This window comes from Gorilla gorilla, chromosome 14 (assembly GCF_029281585.2).
Source record: "Gorilla gorilla gorilla isolate KB3781 chromosome 14, NHGRI_mGorGor1-v2.1_pri, whole genome shotgun sequence".
Lineage (NCBI taxonomy): Eukaryota > Metazoa > Chordata > Mammalia > Primates > Hominidae > Gorilla > Gorilla gorilla.
Window position 1 is genome coordinate 127267187 of NC_073238.2, and position 19032 is coordinate 127286218.

General features: G+C 39.0%; 1 protein-coding gene across 2 annotated transcripts in view; it reads left to right on the plus strand.

Moving 5' to 3' along the window:
- Nucleotides 1-19032, plus strand: part of SPACA7 (sperm acrosome associated 7) — a 56589-nt gene that overhangs the window by 21692 nt on the left and 15865 nt on the right. For both annotated transcript variants that reach the window (XM_055360357.2, XM_019039970.4), the window contains 3 exons: nucleotides 77-166; nucleotides 1096-1203; nucleotides 3100-3195. In XM_055360357.2, the coding sequence (XP_055216332.1) occupies nucleotides 77-166; nucleotides 1096-1203; nucleotides 3100-3195 (294 nt within the window). The remainder of the gene's footprint in view (nucleotides 1-76; nucleotides 167-1095; nucleotides 1204-3099; nucleotides 3196-19032) is intronic.

The window sequence follows — 19032 nt, forward strand, 5'->3', positions numbered from 1 at the left end:
ATGGCCTTAGGGGACAGGAGCCAAGGGCCAGCCCTGTGGGGCCCACTCTAACGTGATCTTGTGTGCTTCTCCCAAGATGAAATTCTGGTCCAGGAGATTTTGGATCTGAATAAAACAACACCGAGTGAAATGCCAAGTACAGCAACAACATTATCAACACCGATACGTAAGGAAAAAAGCAAGCACACCCCTTTCTAACCCTCTAATTGCCCTTATTCCTGGAGGTCTGTAGTATGAAATACGTGACCCTATAATTTGAGCATTAAGACCAGCTACTTCTGGGGCAAGGGCACATGGAGAAGTGAACAATATGGCATCTAAAACCATTTCTACAGCTTCCCGAGACAGAGGAAGTCAACCCTAGACTGGCAGGGATAATTCCCTTTACTCTGGGATCTCTGGAGTGCGTGTTCAGGCACGTTCTCGCCCTCGGGAGCCACTGCAGGAACACAGGGCACAAGAACCTGAGAACCCTGCACTAACCAACACTTTACAGTTCCTCCCACATGCGCCCATGCTCTCACTTCACACTCACCCAAGGCTTCTGAGAGAGCAGGGCAGTTATCATCACCCCATTTGACAGAAGGTAAAACCAAGGTCTAGCAAATGACTTGCCCAAGCCACACAGTGAGTCATGAACCAACACAAAGAATGGCCTTCCCCAAGTGCAGCTTCACATGGTCAAAGACATATGCAAGGAAATAGAACAGCACATGTAGAACCAAGACAGAGTACTGAATCAACAGTTGCCAAGGAGAGAACTGGGAATCAGAAATCCCCACGCAGTGCATGAAAATGTATTCAGCAGCAGGAAAGTTCAGCACTCTCTTGAAATCTTGCACCCAGAATGTAAATTCCAGTTCCTAGGATTGGTTCACCTGCCATCTGCCAAGGTCCACACTGTTGGTTCAAGGGAGTCAGAGGGCACCTGACTCTGTTTACACCTTCACTTACCAATGCACATTTCCAAATAGAGCTTGCAAACTGTATTAACATCCCAACCATATATTGTAAAATAAAGCATGGGCCAAAAATGTTTATACCTGTGTAATCAAGAAAACTTTTCCCCATTTTTTTCCATGTTCTTCATTGAAGATGCTGGTATTGATGAGAATTATCAAGCTGGTGGTTCTGAGAATTATCATGAATTATTAGAGAATTTACAATTCTCTCCTGGCATTGAGGACAAAATTTCCAATGACGGTAAATGCAACCCAGTAATTACGCCTTCCCAAGTCCAGCTGTAACGGGAGAGGTAGGAGGCAGGCAGACGCAGGCAGAAACATCTCCTTCCTGGAGGATAAACCCTTGGTGGGAGAATGTGCCCACTTCAACTGGTTGGGCAGATCTCCCAGTCTCTGTCGGGGCTGAGGGACCCCCAGCTTCCTCACCCCCTGCTGTGGGGCCGACCCTGGAAAAAACACAGCCCAGGGAAGCACAGCAGAAATGTCTCATGGGCAGGCAGATGCCAAGACAGGGAGGCAGGTGCTGCCACAATGCCTGGCCCCCTCTCCCAAAGCTTCAGCTAAGTCACTTCTCCTTCACAGGGCAGGTGCAGAGAGAGCCAGAGTGCCCCCAGGGGGGTCCCCCAGAAGTAGGGAAAAGCCTCCCTCCAACAGATGAGTCTGCTGGGAAAAAAGTCAGTGTGCAAAGGCTCAGAGGATAAGATACTTGGATCCCATGGAGGGGCAAAATACCTCCTCTTTACCCTGGAGATTCAAAACCAGAAAGGGCACATGTATATACCCAGGTATATGAGTCCATTCTCACACTGCTATAACGAACTACCTGAGGCTGAGTAATTTATAAAGAAAAGAGGTTTAATTTGTTCATGGTTCTGCAGGCTGTGCATGAGGCATGGCTGGGAGCCCTCAGGAAACTTACAATCATGGCAGAAGACCCTAGAGGAAGCAAGTACATCTTCACATGGAGACAGGAGAGAGAGAGTGAAGGGGGAGGTGCCACACACTTATAACCAGACCTCATGAGAACTCACTATCATGAGAACAGCAAGGAGCAACTCTGCCCCCATGATCCAATCATCTCCCACCAGGTCCCTCCCCTAACACTGGGGATTACATTTAGACATGAGATTTGGTTGGGGACACAGAGCCAAACCATATCACCGGGACACACATGTAGCACATCTGTGGTGTTCCCCACACACAGGACCAGGTCACAGCTCCTGTATCTGATGGTGTGCCAGGAGCCAAGCATTTCTGTAGGAGCCCAGGAATCTGCATCCCAATCCATTACCCTAAACAGTCCCCCCAGTAAGACAGACTCTGGAGTTGGGAAAGATTGAACTCAATTTTTTCAGGACTTAAACAGGAATAAGATTTTATTTAAAATTAAGATGAATACCTCCGAATTTGTCTGCCTGGTGGTCAGTGTGGTGTTTGCCAACTGGCGAGTTTCTCTTTCTGCCATTGCTTCTCCATTTATTAATTGGGATTCTGCCTTAAGAAAGAGCTGCCCCTCCTCCCCTGTTTATGAATTCAGTTGCTTATTACTGTCTACATGTGCTACTAGGGATTTACTATAGTCTGTGGGTTATAAAACACTAACACCGTTACTGATTGTGAGCCAATAACTGGATGCTTGCTAAGTTCAATGGCACAGCATTGCTTCCAGGCCCTCTCCACAGAAAGAGCTAGGAAACACTTCTGTGCAAATCACAGATCCGTGCAAATCCTCCTTTCCTGACCGCACTCCTTTCTTCCTACCCCAGTTCTGCAGTCATTATCTTTTGTATGTATCTTTCCATTGTTTGCAATATTTTGCCATTTCAAACACAGCTGCAGCGAGCAGCCTGCAGCACAGGTATTTTCATATTGTCGGGAATTATCTCCAGGGTCAATTCTTAGCATTGGGATGTTGGGTCAAAGGACGTGTGGAGGAGTGAATATGTAGTTTTAATAGTCAGATGAGGCCTGGCTCTGTATTCACATATTGAGTTTCCAAAACATATTTTCAAATAAAACTTGAAAATGATATTAGCATTTCAACTTAGCATGTTTAAATAAATAAATGACCAAAGTGCTTATAAGTGTGTAATCAAGGACATTTTCCCCGTTTTTTCCATATTTGTCATTAAAGAAGCCAATGCTAATGCAAATCTCCATGGCGATCCTTCTGAGAATTATCGTGGGCCACAGGTGTCTCCTGGCAGTGAGAAGAGTGTTTCCAGTAAAGGTAAATGTGCCCTGCCCACACTGAGAGCTCTGTGGGAGAGACGGAGGCATGAGTGTGTGAGGTGACTGTCTCCCTCCAGCCTCGCCAGTATGCCTTGTTATGCCATTAGGTTTCCACCAACATCATGGTGAGAAGTGGGATTTCAGTACTGCTTTTGTTTGCAATTGTCTCATTATGAGTGAGTTTAAACATCTCATATGTTTAAGGGCCATTTTTATACCACTTTTGTAAATGTTGCATTCATTACAATTTCCCATTTTCCTTTAGGTTTTTGGTCTTTTAGCCTCATTTCTCAAAGCTGTTTATATTTTAAGAACAAACGTTTAGAGAGAGAGAGAGATGATAGATAGACAGATAGATGATAGATGGATAATTGTTGGGGTTTGTTAGTTGACTTTTGACTACGTTTATAATTTTTCATGCAAAAAAATGTCAATTTTTGTGTAGCCAAAATTATCACTCTCTGACTGCCTTTAGCTTTTGACCTTCTGAGTTAGAAAGTCTTTCTCCACACTGAGGCTAAAGAAGAATTTGTTTTCCTCCAGTATTTATAGGACTTCATCTGCTACGTTAGCTCTTGGATCCATTTGGAGTTTATCTCTGAGCATGGTGTGAGGTGTTCCTAATTTTATATTTTTACGAATGGCTACCCAGTTATCCCTGAACCATTTTTTTAAAAGTCCATCTTTGTCCCATGATTTGCAAAGCCACACGTATTACACACGAAGTTTTTCTGTGTGTGACTGTCCTGTCTGGGCCATGCAGCACAGTCCTCTACTAAGGGGCCAGCACCACACTGTGTTATTCAGTGTATTTTAACCTCTGGGACACACTTCCCTCTTTTAGTTTTTTTTAGCTTTTCTTTTTCCATGTTTCCCTGATTATATTTTTGGTAACATGTCTAATTTCCTTTCCTTGAGTTTATGTTTTTATTGGGATTGCTTTACATTTATAAAGTAATTTAGAAAATAACTGGCAGTTTTACAATGTTGAGTGGATCTATCTAAGAATAAGTAATGTCTTTCTGTTTGTTCAATGTCATTTCCTATCTTTCAGGAATATTTTTAAGTCTTCCTTGTATAGGTGTTATACTGTCATGATAAGCTTATTCGTAAGTATTCAGTCTACTTTCTCGCTATTAGAAGCAAGATTTTATCTATCATTATGTACTTTAACTGGTCTTTTATATGAATGCCTTGATTTCTGTAGGTTAATTTTATCCTGCTATCTTACTGAATTATTTTCTTGTTTGAGTTAGCTTTATCATTGATTATCTAGGGTTTTCCAGGTATGCTGTATTAACATCTGTTAAATAGAAATGGTTTTCTTCTTCTTTACCAATTTTTATGCATCTCATTGATGTCTCTTGCCTAATTGCATTGACTGATATATCCAGGATAATGTTTAATAGTAGTGGAGTGACTGGGCATTCTTGCCTTGTTCATGGCCTTCGTAGAAATGCCTATAATGTTTATCCAGTAAGTAGGATTCTGGCTTTGGAACAGAGGCACACACATTTGAACATGTAAGGAAAGCATCCATCAACCATTTTACGTTTTGTCAAAGTCTTTTTTATCATTTTTGGAGCCAATAGTTTTTTTGTTTAGATCTATTAAATATAGTGAATGATATTAATGAGTTTCCTAATACTGAACCAACCTTGCATTTCTAAAATAAGTTCCATTTGGTCATGTTGATTATATTCTTAGAATGGTATTAGATTCAACTTGCCAATATTTTATTTCATATTTTTGCATCCAAATACACAAATGACTCTAGTCTATGGTTGGGTTTTTTTTTAAACCTATCTTTATCAGGTTGAAATACTGATGTTACAATAAAAAATTTATAACAAAAATTAGAAATTTTTCTTTCCTTTTTGGTTCTTTAGAGCATCAGAAGCATTTTGTCTTTTAAAATTTATGAGAAATCCCTGTGAAACCGCCTCATCCTGGTGCTTTTTCTGGGGTAGTTCCTTAATAACTTTATTTCTTCTAGGAAAAGTGATTCTTCAGGTTTCTTAATCAATGGGGTCAATTTAGCCATCTATATTTCCCTAGGAAGTTATCCACTTCTTCTTGGTTTTCAAATGTATTTGAATAGAGATCTTTAAATCATCTCCTGATTTTAAAAAAACTTACTTGTTTCCATTGTTATTTCCCCTTTATGATTTCTTGTTTTGTAAATTTATGCTTAATCATTTTCTTCTTGATCAAGTAAGCCAGTGATCTGTCTGGTTTATCGTTTTTTCTGAAATCCAGGGATTTTTTTAATTTCCATAGGTTTTTGGGAAACAGGTGGTGTTTGGTTACATGAATAAGTTCTTTAGGGGTGATTTCTTAGATTTTGGTGCACCCATCATCCGAACAGTACACACTGTACCCAATTTGTAGTCTTTCATCCCTAACTCCCCTCCCACACTTTCCCCCAAGTTCCCAAAGTCCGTTGTGTCATTCTTATGCCTTTGCATCCTCATAGCTTAGCTCCCACTTAGGAGTGAGAACATACGATGTTTGGTTTTCCATTACTGAGTTACTGCACTTAGAATAATGGTCTCCAGTTCCATCCAGGTTGCTATGAATGCCATTATTTCATTTCTTTTTATACCTGAGTAGTATTCCATAGCATATATATACCACAATTTCTTTATCCACTCATTGATTTATGGGCATTTGGGCTGATTCCATATTTTTGCAATTGCAAATTGTGCTGTGATAAGCATGTATGTGCAAGTGTCTTTTTCATATAATAACTTCTTTTCCTCTGGGTAGATATGCAGCAGTAGGATTGCTGGATCAAATGGTAGTTCTACTTTTAGTTCTTTAAGGAATCTCCACACTGTTTTCCATAGTGGTTGAACCACTTTACATTCCCACCAGCAGTGTAGAAGTGTTCCCTTTTCACCACATCCACATCACCATCTATTATTTTTTGATTTTTTGATTATGGCCACTCTTGCAGGAGTGAGGTGGTATAGCATTGTGGTTTTGATTTGTATTTCCCTGATCATTAGTGATGTTCAGCATTTTTTCAACTGTTAGTTGGCCATTTGTATATCTTCTTTTGAGAATTGTCTATTCATGTCCTCAGCCCACTTTTTGATGGGATTGTTTGTTTTTTCTTGCTGATTTTTTCATTGCAGATTCTGGATATTAGTCCTTTATCAAATATATAGATTGTGAAGATTTTCTCCCACTCTGTGGATTGTCTGTTAACTCTGCTGATTATTTCTTTTGCTGTGCAGAAGCTTTTTCATTTCATTAAGTCCCATCTATCTTTGTTTTTGTTGTATTTGCATTTGGGTTCTTGGTCATGAAGTCTTTGCCTAAGCAAATGTCTAGAAGGTTTTTTTCCAATGTTATCTTCTAGAATTTGTATGGTTTCAGGTCTTAAATTTAAGTCCTTTATCCATCTTGAGTTGATTTTTGTATAAGCTGAGAGACAAGGATCCAGTTTCATTCTTCTACATGTGGCTTGTCAATTATCCCAGCACCATTTGTTGAATAGGGTGTCCTTTCTCCACTTTATGTTTTTGTTTGCTTTGCTGAAGATCAGTTGGCTGTAAGGACTTGCCTTTATTTCTGGGTTCTCTATTCTGTTCTTTTGGTCTATGTGCCTATTTTTATACTAGTACCATTCTGTTTGGGTGACTATAGCCTTATAGTATAGTTTAAAGTCAGATAATGTGATGCCTCCAGATTTGTTCTTTTTGCTTAGTCTTGCTTTGGCTATGCAAGCTCTTTTTTCATTCCATATAAATTTTAAGACAAAATCCAGTTTTTTTGTTTTTTGTTTTTTGTTTTTTGTTTTAAGACAGAGTCTCGCTGTGTCGCCCAGGCAGGAGTGCAGTGGCGCGATCTCAGCTCACTGCAAGCTCCGCCTCCTGGGTTCACGCCATTCTCCCACCTCAGCCTCCCGAGCAGCTGGGACTACAGGCATCCGCCAACATGTCCGGCTAATTTTTTGTATTTTTAGTAGAGACGGGGTTTTACCATGTTAGCCAGGATGCATTTTCTTCTTTACCTCATTAATTTCTGCCTTTGTCACTAATATTACCTTCTTTATTTTCTCTTATAGTTCACTTTCTTGCTCTTTTTGTAGTTTTAGACCTGAGTAATTCTTTTATTTTTTTCCTTTTACCAGTAAGTGTTTAGTGCTGTGTTTCTTTAAATGTATTTCACAGATTCTCATGTATAGTGTTTTCATTATTATTTTCCAGAAATTTATCATTTTAGCTTGTATTCCCCTTTTAACCAAAAGTTTTCCAATTCCCAGGTAGTAGGGCATTTTGTCTTTGTTTTTCATAATAATTTCTAGTTTTATTGCCCTGTGATCAGAAAGTACTGTTTGTAATAGTTTTACTTTACAAAATTTGCTCATGGTTACATAAATATACTCAATTTTTGTGAATGTTCCATAAACACTTGAGAAACAGGTGTATTCTCCAGTGTCAAGATTTAACTGGAATCTGGTGTGTGTTAATAACAACAACCTTTTGATTATGTTGTTTAAGTCTCCTCTTACATTTTACACCTATTCAACCTGTCTTTTGTTAAGAATAGTGTAAAAATTCTCTATAATAAATATTTTTCTGTCTGTGTCTCCTTGCATTTTCTGTAGTTTTTGCTTTATGAGTGTGATTCCTGTGTTATCTGGTGCATAGATTTTTATGAATATTATATCTTCATTGTGAATTCCAACTTTTAGCATTGAAAAGATACTTTCTTTGTCATGTTAATGTTTTGAGGATTGGATATTTCTTTCTCTGCCATAAGGACCACTATCTCTCTGCTTTCATATTAACTAATAAGATATATTTTGTCCATTCTTTATTTTTTAGTTTACCATTTAAACTTTTATTTTTATTCATTTGCTTTTTCTTCAATTTTTTAAATTGTGCTAAAATACCCACAACATAATTTGCCATGGTAACCATTTTTAACTGTACAGTTCCATGATGTTAAACATATTCATAATGCTGTCTAACCATCACCACCATCTGTCTCCAGAATTATTTCTATCACCCCAAATTGAAACTCTGTACCATTAAGGAATAACTCCCCTTTCTGCCTCCCTCCAGGCTCTGGCAGCCACCATTCTACTTTCTGTTTCTATGAATTTGACTAGTCAGGTGCCTCATATAAGTGGAATCACACGGTATTTGTCCTTCTGTGATTGGTTTATTTCACTTAGCATAATGTCTTCAAGGTTCATCCCTGTCTTAGCATGTGTCAGAATTTTCTCTCTTTTTAAGGCCAAGTAATTTGGAAATTACATATCTGATAGAGATTAATATTGAGAATATATTTTAAAAACTCCTAAAACCCAACAACAAATAACTCTATCTAAAAATTAGCAAGGGACTTGAATAGAGATTTTTTTCCAAGAAGATATACATGGCCAATAAGTCCATGAAAAGATGTTCATTATCACCAATCATTAGGGAAATATAAATCAACACTACAATGAGATATTACCTCACAATCATTAGGATGGGTAACATTAATGGATGAGTTAAGCCCATTTACATTATGGATGTGACTAATAATTCATCACCACTCTATCAAAATATTATAAATATTATAAAATATTTTGATTGTGTTACATTTGCTATGTTTCTTCAGGAGATAAATGTTCCTTGTTCTTAGGATATCCAGGAATTGAACTCAGCTCTGCACCAAGAGGACCTAATAGACATCTACAGAACTCTCCACCCCAAATCAACAGAATATACATTCTTCTCAGCACCACATCACACTTATTCCAAAATTGACCACATAGTTGGAAGTAAAGCACTCCTCAGCAAATGTAAAAGAATAGAAATTAAAACAAACTGTCTCTCAGACCACAGTGCAATCAAATTAGAACTCAGGATTAAGAAACTCACTCAAAACCACTCAACTACATGGAAACTGAATAACCTGCTCCTGAATGACTACTGGGTACATAACGAAATGAAGGCAGAAATAAAGATATTCTTTGAAACCAATGAGAACAAAGACACAACATACCAGAATTTCTGGGACACATTTAAAGCAGTATGTAGAGGGAAATTTATAGCACTAAATGCCCACAAGAGAAAGCAGGAAATATCTAAAATTGACACCCTAACATCACAATTAAAAGAACTAGAGAAGCAAGAGCAAACACATTCAAAAGCTAGCAGAAGGCAAGAAATAACTAAGATCAGAGCAGAACTGAAGGAGATGGAGACACAAAAAACACTTCAAAAAATCAATGAATCCAGGAGCTGGTTTTTTGAAAAGATCGACAGAATTGATAGACCTCTAGCAAGACTGATAAAGAAGAAAAGAGAGAAGAATCAAACAGATGCAACAAAAAATGATAAAGGGGATATCACCACCGATCCCACAGAAATACAAACTACCATCAGAGAATACTGTAAACACCTCTATGCAAATAAACTAGAAAATCTAGAAGAAATGGATAAATTCCTGGACACGTACACCCTCCCAAGACTAAACCAGGAAGAAGTTGAATCCCTGAATACACCAATAACAGGCTCTGAAATTGAGGCAATAATTAATAGCCTACCAACCAAAAAAAGTCCAGGACCAGACGGATTCACAGCCGAATTCTACCAGAGGTACAAGGAGGAGCTGGTACCATTCCTTCTGAAACTATTCCAATCAATAGAAAAAGAGGGAATCCTCCCTAACTCATTTTTATGAGGCCAGCATCATCCTGATACCAAAGCCTGACAGAAACACAACAAAAAAAGGGAATTTTAGACCAATATCCCTGATGAACATTGATGCAAAAATCCTCAATAACATACTGGCAAACCGAATCCAGCAGCACATCAAAAAGCTTATCCACCATGATCAACTGGGCTTTATCCCTGGGATGCAAGGCTGGTTCAATGTATTCAAATAAATAAACGTAATCGAGCATATAAACAGAACCAAAGAAAAAACCACATGATTATCTCAATAGATGCAGAAAAGGCCTTCAACAAAATTCAACAGCCCTTCATGCTAAAATCTCTCAATAAATTAGGTATTGATGGGACGTATCTCAAAATAATAAGAACTATTTATGACAAACCCACAGCCAATATCATACTGAATGGGCAAAAACTGGAAGCATTCCCTTTGAAAACTGGCACAAGACAGGGATACCCTCTCACACCACTCCTATTCAACATAGTGTTGGAAATTCCAGCCAGGGCAATCAGGCAGGAGAAAGAAATAAAGTGTATTTGATTAAGAAAAGAGGAAGTCAAATTGTCCCTGTTTGCAGATGACATGATTGTATATTTAGAAAACCCTATCGTCTCAGCCCAAAATCTCCTTAAGCTGATAAGCAACTTCAGCAAAATCTCAGGATACAAAATCAATGTGCAAAAATCACAAGCATTCTTATACACCAATAACAGACAAACAGAGAGCCAAATCATGAGTGAACTCCCATTCACAATTGCTTCAAAGAGAATAAAATACCTAGGAATCCAACTTACAAGGGATGTGAAGGACCTCTTCAAGGAGAACAACAAACCACTGCTCAACAAAATAGGACACAAACAAATGGAAGAGCATTCCATGCTCATGGATAGGAAGAATCGATATCATGAAAATGGCATACTGCCCAAGGTAATTTATAGATTCAATGCCATCCCCATCAAGCTACCAATGACTTTCTTCACAGAATTGGAAAAAACTACTTTAAAGTTCATATGGAACCAAAAAAGGGCCTACATTGCCAAGACAATCCTAAGCCAAAAAAACAAAGCCAGAGGCATCACGCTACCTGACTTCAGCATGATACTGGTACCAAAACAAAGATATAGACCAATGGAACAGAACAGAGCCCTCAGAAATAATACCACACATCTACAACCATCTGATCTTTGACAAAACTGACAAAAACAAGGAATGGGGAAAGGATTCCCTATTTAATAAATGGTGCTGGGAAAACGGACTAGCCATATGTAGAAAGCTGAAACTGGATCCCTTCCTTATACCTTATACAAAAATTAATTCAAGATGGATTAAAGACTTAAATATTAGACCTAAAATCATAAAAACCCTAGAAGAAAACCTAGGCAATACCATTCAGGACATAGGCATGGGCAAGGACTTCATGTCTAAAACACCAAAAGCAATGGTAACAAAAGCCAAAATTGACAAATGGGATCTAATTAAACTAAAGAGCTTCTGCACAGCAAAAGAAACTACCATCAGAATGAACAGGCAACCTGCAGAATGGGAGAAAATTTTTGCAATCTACTCATCTGAAAAAGGGCTAATATCCAGAATCTACAAAGAACTCAAACAAATTTACAAGAAAAAACAAACAACCCCATCAAAAAGTGGGCAAAGGATATGAACAGACACTTCTCAAAAGAAGACATTTATGCAGCCAACAGAAACATGAAAAAATGCTCATCATCACTGGCCATCAGAGAAATGCAAATCAAAACCACAATGAGATACCATCTCACACCTGTTAGAATAGTGATCATTAAAAAGTAAGGAAACAACAGGTGCTGGAGAGGATGTGGAGAAATAGGAACACTTTTACACTGTTGGTGGGACTGTAAACTAGTTCAACCATTGTGGAAGTCAGTGTGACGATTCCTCAAGGATCTAGAACTAGAAATACCATTTGACCCAGCCATCCCATTACTGGGTATATACCCAAAGGATTGTAAATCATGCTGCTATAAAGATGCATGCACACGTATATTTATTGTGGCACTATTCACCATAGCAAAGACTTGGAACCAACCCAAATGTCCATCAATGATAGACTGGATTAAGAAAATGTGGCACATACACACCATGGAATACTATGCAGCCATAAAAAAGGATGAGTTCATGTCCTTTGTAGGGACATGGATGAAACTGGAAACCATCATTCTCATCAAACTATCGCAAGGACAAAAAACCAAACACCACATGTTCTCACTCATAGGTGGGAATTGAACAATGAGAACACTTGGACACAGGAAGGGGAATATCACATGCCGGGGCCTGTGATGGGGTGTGGAGACGGGGGAGGGATAGCATTAGGAGATATACCTAATGTAAATGACGAGTTAATGGGTGCAGCACACCAACATGACGCATGTATACATATGTAACAAACCTGCATATTGTGCACATGTACCCTAGAACTTAAAGTACAATTAAAAATATATATATATTCCTTGTTGTTTAAATTATAAAAGTTGTTTGTTGTTGGGTTTTAGGAGTTTTTATATATTCTGAATATTAATCTCTGATCAGATATATAATTTGCAAATTACTTGGCCTTAAAAAGAAATAAAATTCTGACACATAGTAAAACAGTGATGACCCTTGCAGATATTATGCTAAGTGAAATAAACCAATCACAGAAGGACAAATACTGTGTGATTCCACTTATATGACGCACCTGAGTAGTCCAATTCAGACTATTAAAAAAATAGTGAGTACTGGGGAGGATGCAGAGAAATTGGAATTCTTGTGCACTGTTGGTGGGAATGTAAAATGGTGCAGCCACTGCAGAAGACAGTATGGTGGTGCCTCAAAAAATAAAAAATAGAATTACTGTATGACCCAGCAATTACACTTCTGGGTATACACCCAAAATAACTGAAAGCAGGGTTTTGAAGAGGCATTTATACCCCTGTGTTCATAGCATTATTCACAATAGCAAAAACATAGAAGCAATCCAGTGTCCACTGACAAATACATGGATAAGCAAAATGTTGTCCGTCCATTTCTTTATTTTTAACCACTCAACATCACTTAAGTATACAGCATATACTTGGATCTTACTTTCTCAGGAAAACTGAAAAAAATAATTAACGGATGAGTTAAGCTCATTTACATTATCAATGTCACTGATAATTCATCACGACCCTGTCAGAATATCATAAAACTATGTAGATTGTGTTACATTTGCTATGTTTTCTTTTTAGAAAGTAAATATTCCTGTTCTTTAAATTATAAAAAAAAATTTGGGTATTTAAGGAAGTTTATATTTTTGTTCTACTAAACACCTTTGTACTTACAACTTTTTAAATGTCCCTAATTCCCTTTTTTCTTATTACACCACGTGCTATCTGGTTTTTCAGTTTTTAATTCATATATAATAGTTGCACATATTTACGGGGCACATTTAACATTTTGCTATATGCATACAATGTGTAATGATCAAATCTGGGTAACTGAGATGTCCACCACCTCAATCATTTATCATTTCTTTGGGTTGAGAACATTCCACATCTTCTCTTCTAGTACTTTTGAAATATACAATAACATACTGTTAACTGTAATCACCCTACCGTGCTGCTAAATGCTAGAACTTATTCCTTCTATCTAACTGTATTTTTGTTCCCATTAACCAATCTCTCTCTATTTCCTTCTCCCCTTTTACCTTCCCAGCCTCTGGTAACCACCATTGCACTCTCTACCTCCATGAGATCAATTTTTTTAGCTCCAACATATGAGTGAGAGCATGTGATATTAGGCTCTCTGTGCCTTTCACTTGACCTAATATCCTTCAGTTCCACCTGTATTGCTGCAATCGACAGGATTTTGTTTTTTTATGACTGAAGAGTATTCCATTAGTATTCCATGTGTATGTGTGCCATATTTTCTTTATTCGTTTATCCACTGATGGACACTTACGTTGATACCATGTTTGGTCTATTGTAAATAGAACTGCAATGGCCATGGGAGTGTAGAGATTTCTTTGATGTACTGATTTGCTTTCTTTTAGACATATACCCATCACATCAGTGGGCTTCCTAGATCATATGGTAGTTCTGTTTTTAGTTGTTGTTTGAGGAACCTCTATACTGTTTTCCATAGTGGCTGAACTAGTTTACACTCCCACCAACAATGTACAAGGATTCCCCCTTTTTCCCCATCCTTGCCAGCATCTGACATTTCCTGTGTTTTTGAAAAATTATTTTAACTGGGATGAGATGATATCTCATTGTGGTTTTGATTTGCGTTTCCCTGGTGATTAATGCTTTTCACATACCTGTTGGCCACTTGTATGGCTTCTTTTGAGAATGTCAGTTCAGATCTTTTGCCCATTTTTAAATTAGTTTTTTTGTTTTTTGTTTTTTGCTACAGAGTTGTTTGAGTTCCTTATATATTCTGATATTCTGGTAATTGATTTCTTGTCAGATGGATAGTTTGCAAATATTTTCTCCCATTCTTTGTCTCTTCACCTTATTGATTGTTTCATCAGTTGTGTAGGAGCTTTGTAGCTTGACATAATCCTAATTGTCTATTTTTGCTTTTGTTGCCTGTGCTTTTAAGGTCTTACTCAAAAAATATTTGCCCAGACAGATGTTCTACAGTGTTTTTCTAATGTTTACTTCTAATGTTTTCATAGTTTCAGGTCTTACATTTAAGTCTTTAACCCATTTTGAGTTGATTTTTGTATATGGGTGAGAGATAGGGGTCAAGTTTCACTCTTCTGCATATGAATGTCCAGTTTTCCCAGAACCATTTATAAAGGAGACTATCCTTTTTCAAATGTATGTTCTTAGTGCCTTTGTTGAAAATGAATTGGCTGTAAATGCATAGATTTATTTCTAGATTCCCTATTCTGTCCCCTTGGTCTATGTGTTTGTTTTTAGTGTATTTATTACAGATTTTTGCTTTGTGGTTACCAGGAAACCTAAAAAACACATCCTATAACAAGTTATTTTAAACTGATTACAAATTAATTTTGATCACAAAGAAAATAAACAAGCAAAGAACAAACTAAAAATCCCTACACTTTAACTCATTTCTTCCTGCATTTTCACCTTTTCTTGTCTCAATTTGTCTTTTTATATTGCCTATCTCTTTAAAAATTATTATTTTTTAATAGATTTGCCTTTTCATCTTTATACTAAAGATATGAGTAGTTTGCACACCACAATTGCAGTATTAGAGTGCTCTGAATTTTCCTGTCTGCTGACTTTTACCATTGAGTTTCATACCTTCAGATAATTTCTTGTTGCACATTAGCACACTTTTCTTTCAGATTGAAGACTTCTTTTCAGCCTTTCTTGTAAGACAGGTCTGGTGGACGTGAATTCTCTTGGCTTTTGTTTGTCTGGGAAAGTATTTCTTTTTCAGGTTTGAAGGATAGCTTTGCTGAGTAGAGCATTCTTGGTTGGAAGAGTTTTTTTTTTTTTCCTTTAGCACTTTAAATATGTCATCCAACTCCCTCCTGGCCTATAAAGTTTCCACTGAGAAGTCTGCTGCCAGACGTATCAGAGCTTCTTTAGATGTTATTTGATTATTTTATCTTGCTTCTTTTATAATCCTTTCTTTGTCCTTTACATTTGAGAGCTTGATTATTCGATAAATTGGGGTAGTTTTACTTGGGTTGAATATTCCTGGTGATCTTTGATCTTCTTGTACCTCAGTATTCCTATATTTCTCTAGGTTTGGAAAGGTCTCTGTAATTACTTCTTTGAATAAACTTTCTACTCCTATCTTTTTCTCTACTCCTTAAGGCGATGACTCCATAGATTTGCCCTTTCTTGATTTCATAAGTGTTCTGCATTGCTTTTTATTTTCCCCTCTGACTGTATATTTTTAAATGGCCTAAGTATTAGTCCATTTTGTGTTGCCATAATGGGATACCTGAGGCTGGGTAATCTATAAAGAAAACACGTTTATTTAGCTCACAGTTATGCAGGCTGTACAGGAAGCATGGTGCCAGCATCTGCCTCTGGTTGGGGCCTCAGGGAACTTTTCCTCACGGCAGAAGGCAAGGGGAACCAGTGTGTTGTGTGATCAGAGAGGGAGCAAGAGGGAGTGATGGGAGGAGTTCCATGCTCTTGAACAACCAGCTCCTGTGTGAACCAAAAGATCAAGAACTCATTACTGAGGGGAAGGCACCAAGCTGTTTATGAGGGATCCACCCTCATGACCCAAACACCTCCCAGTAGGCCCCACGTCCAACACTGGGGATCACATTTCAACATGAGATTTGGAAGGGACAAACATTCAAACTATATCAGCCTGTATTCAAGCCTGATTCTCCTGCCTGATCAATTCTGCTGTTGAGACACTCTGATTAATTTTTCAGTTTTTAATTATGTTTTTCAGCCCCAGGATTTCTGTTTGTTTATTATTGTTATTATTGTTATTATTTCAATCTTTCGTTAAATTAATCTGATAAGTTTCTGAATGGCTTTTCTGTGTCTTTTTTTTTTTTTTTTTGAGATGTGGTCTCATTCTGTCACTCAGGCTGTAGTGCAATGGCGTGATCTCAGCTCACTGCAACCTCTGCCTCCCAGATTCAAGCAGTTCTCCTGCCTCAGCCTCCCAAGTATCTGGGATTACAGGCACATGTCACCATGCCCAGATAATTTTTGTATTTTTAGTGGAAATGGGGTTTCACCATGTTGGCCAGGCTGGTCTCGAACTCCTGACGTCAAGTGATCTGCCCGTCTTGGCTTCCCAAAGTGCTGGGATTACAGGTGTGAGCCACCGTGCCCAACCTTTTCTGTGTCTTATTGAAGTTTTCCTCAAAATAGCTATATTTTTGTAGAATTCTCGGTCTTAAAGTCACACATCTTCGTATCTCTAGGGTTGGCTAATGGTGCCTTATTTCATCTATTTGACGGAGTCGTATTTTTCTGAATGTTCTTAATGCTTCTGAATGTTCATTGGTGCCTGGGCATTGAAAGTTAGATATTTATTCCAGTCATCACATGGGCTTTGTTTCTACCCATCCTTCAGAGGACCTTTCATTGATTCAAAGGAGACTGACTGACTGTTGAGTTCCCTAAGCCTGTGGTCACTGCAGCCATTTTTGCACTACAGAGCATCCTAAGTCCAGTTACACTGCAAATCTCTTGCAACCTCCTAGATACCCAGCTCTGATGCAGTTGGGGAAAATCAGGGAGAATCCTCTGGGCTCCCAAAGTCCCTCACTCACTTCCCTCCGTTTCCCCATAGCAGACGGAATCTCTCTCCACACTGAGCTGCCTGGAGTTGGAAGAGGAGTGATACAGGCACTCTCATGGCCGCCACAGCTGGCACCAATGCTGGGTCTCACCCAAAGTCCCACAGCTGCCCAGACAAGCACAGTACCAGAGCTCATCCAAGGTCTGCAGCTGCTACTGCCTAACTGCCATTGATGTTTATTCAAGGCTCAAGGTCACTTTAGTCAGCCAGTGGTGAAGCCAGCCAGGACTCAGGACCATCATACCAGGCTGGTATTATGGTCTTCCAGCCTGGGGTCGGCCTAGAAATGTTGTCTGGAAGTAATAGCCTGGAATCAGGAGCTTCAGGGTTCTTCCCAGTGTGGTTTTGCTGTGGCAGGGTTTGTGCTAGGTTCCAATGCAAAGGCCCCTGTACTCTTTTCTCTCCTTCTCCCCAGAAGGAGTCTCACTCTAAGCTACAGTGCCTGGAGTTGAGAGAGTTGTGATGTGGGCACTTCTATGGCCCCTGCATCTGGTGTTAAATTGGGTTGCATCCCAAGCCTTCTGCCTCCCAGACCAGTGCAGCACCACAGGGTTCACCCAAGGACTGTGGTCACTATAGCCCTGCTGACACTGAAATTTATTTGGGACCTATGGCCACTTTAGGTAATCAGCAGTGAAGCAGGGCAGGACTCAGGTTCATCCTGCAGGGCAGCGATTCTCCTCTGGCCTGGGGTGGGTCTAAATGCTCCCTCTGTGGGCACTGGCCTGGAATCAAGGACCACAGAATTCTGCCAGGTGCTGTGTTCCACTGTGGTGAGGCCAGCATTGAGCTCCAATGCAAGGTCCCACACTCACTTCCCTCCCTCTCTGAAGCACACAGATTCTCTCTCTGCACTGTGCTGCTTGGTGTTGGGGCAGGGTGGTGTAGGCAATACTACACTGTCCTTCCTACCTTCTTCAATGTGTCTTTTCCTGTTATTATGCTAAAACTAGGTACTATGATTACTCATCTGATTTTCCAGTTCTTGCGAAGGTGACTTCTTGAATGCATAGTTGTTCAATTTTATGTTCCTACAGGGGTCAGTCACTGGAGGGTAATATTTAGCTATCTGGCTCCACTTTCTGGATTGTCAGTTGTTGCTGTTGTTACAGACTGTCACTGTCACCTGGGCTGGAGTGCAGTGGCATGATCTCAGCTCACTGCAACCTATACCTCCTGGGTTCAGGAGATTCCCCTGCCTCAGCCTCCCAAGTAGCTGGGATTATAGGCACCTGCCACCATGCCTGGCTAATTTTTGTGTTTTTAGTAGAGAATGGGTTTCACCATGTTGGCCAGGCTGGTCTCGAACTCCTGACATCAAGGGATCCACCCGCCTTGGCCTCTCAAAGTGCTGGGATTACAGGTGTGAGCCACCATGCCAGCCCCCGCTTTGTCAGTTTTTAATGGTGCACTTGAACTATCAATCATTGCCTAATTGATTCAATTAGGCATCAACATCAATGAGTTTCTATTTTCCTCTTCATCTCCCTTATCACCTCCCATAGTTTAGTTTTATCACCTCTATTTTGTCAATACATATAGCATTTGCCTATTAGTTTTCCAGTCTCACCTATGTTTCAGTCATTTGTATATATGATTATGAGTTGTGTGTGTATGTGTGTGTGTGTGTGTGTGTGTATCCACCTTCACCATCACCGTTCTTGTTGAAGTTGTCCAGTTATCTTTTGGTTTGATGAAGCTCATCCTGTAGCAGATTACTGAAGAATGTGCTATGGACACACAAATCTTTAGACTCTTGTATGTTTAAGTTGATGTTTGATGGACACTTAGATGGATATAAAATCCTTGGTTTATACTTTCTTTTTCATTAAGTTGATAGAGAATGCTGCTTCATTGTTGCCTTGCTTTTTTGGTTGTTTTATCTTTGAAATCTAATGTT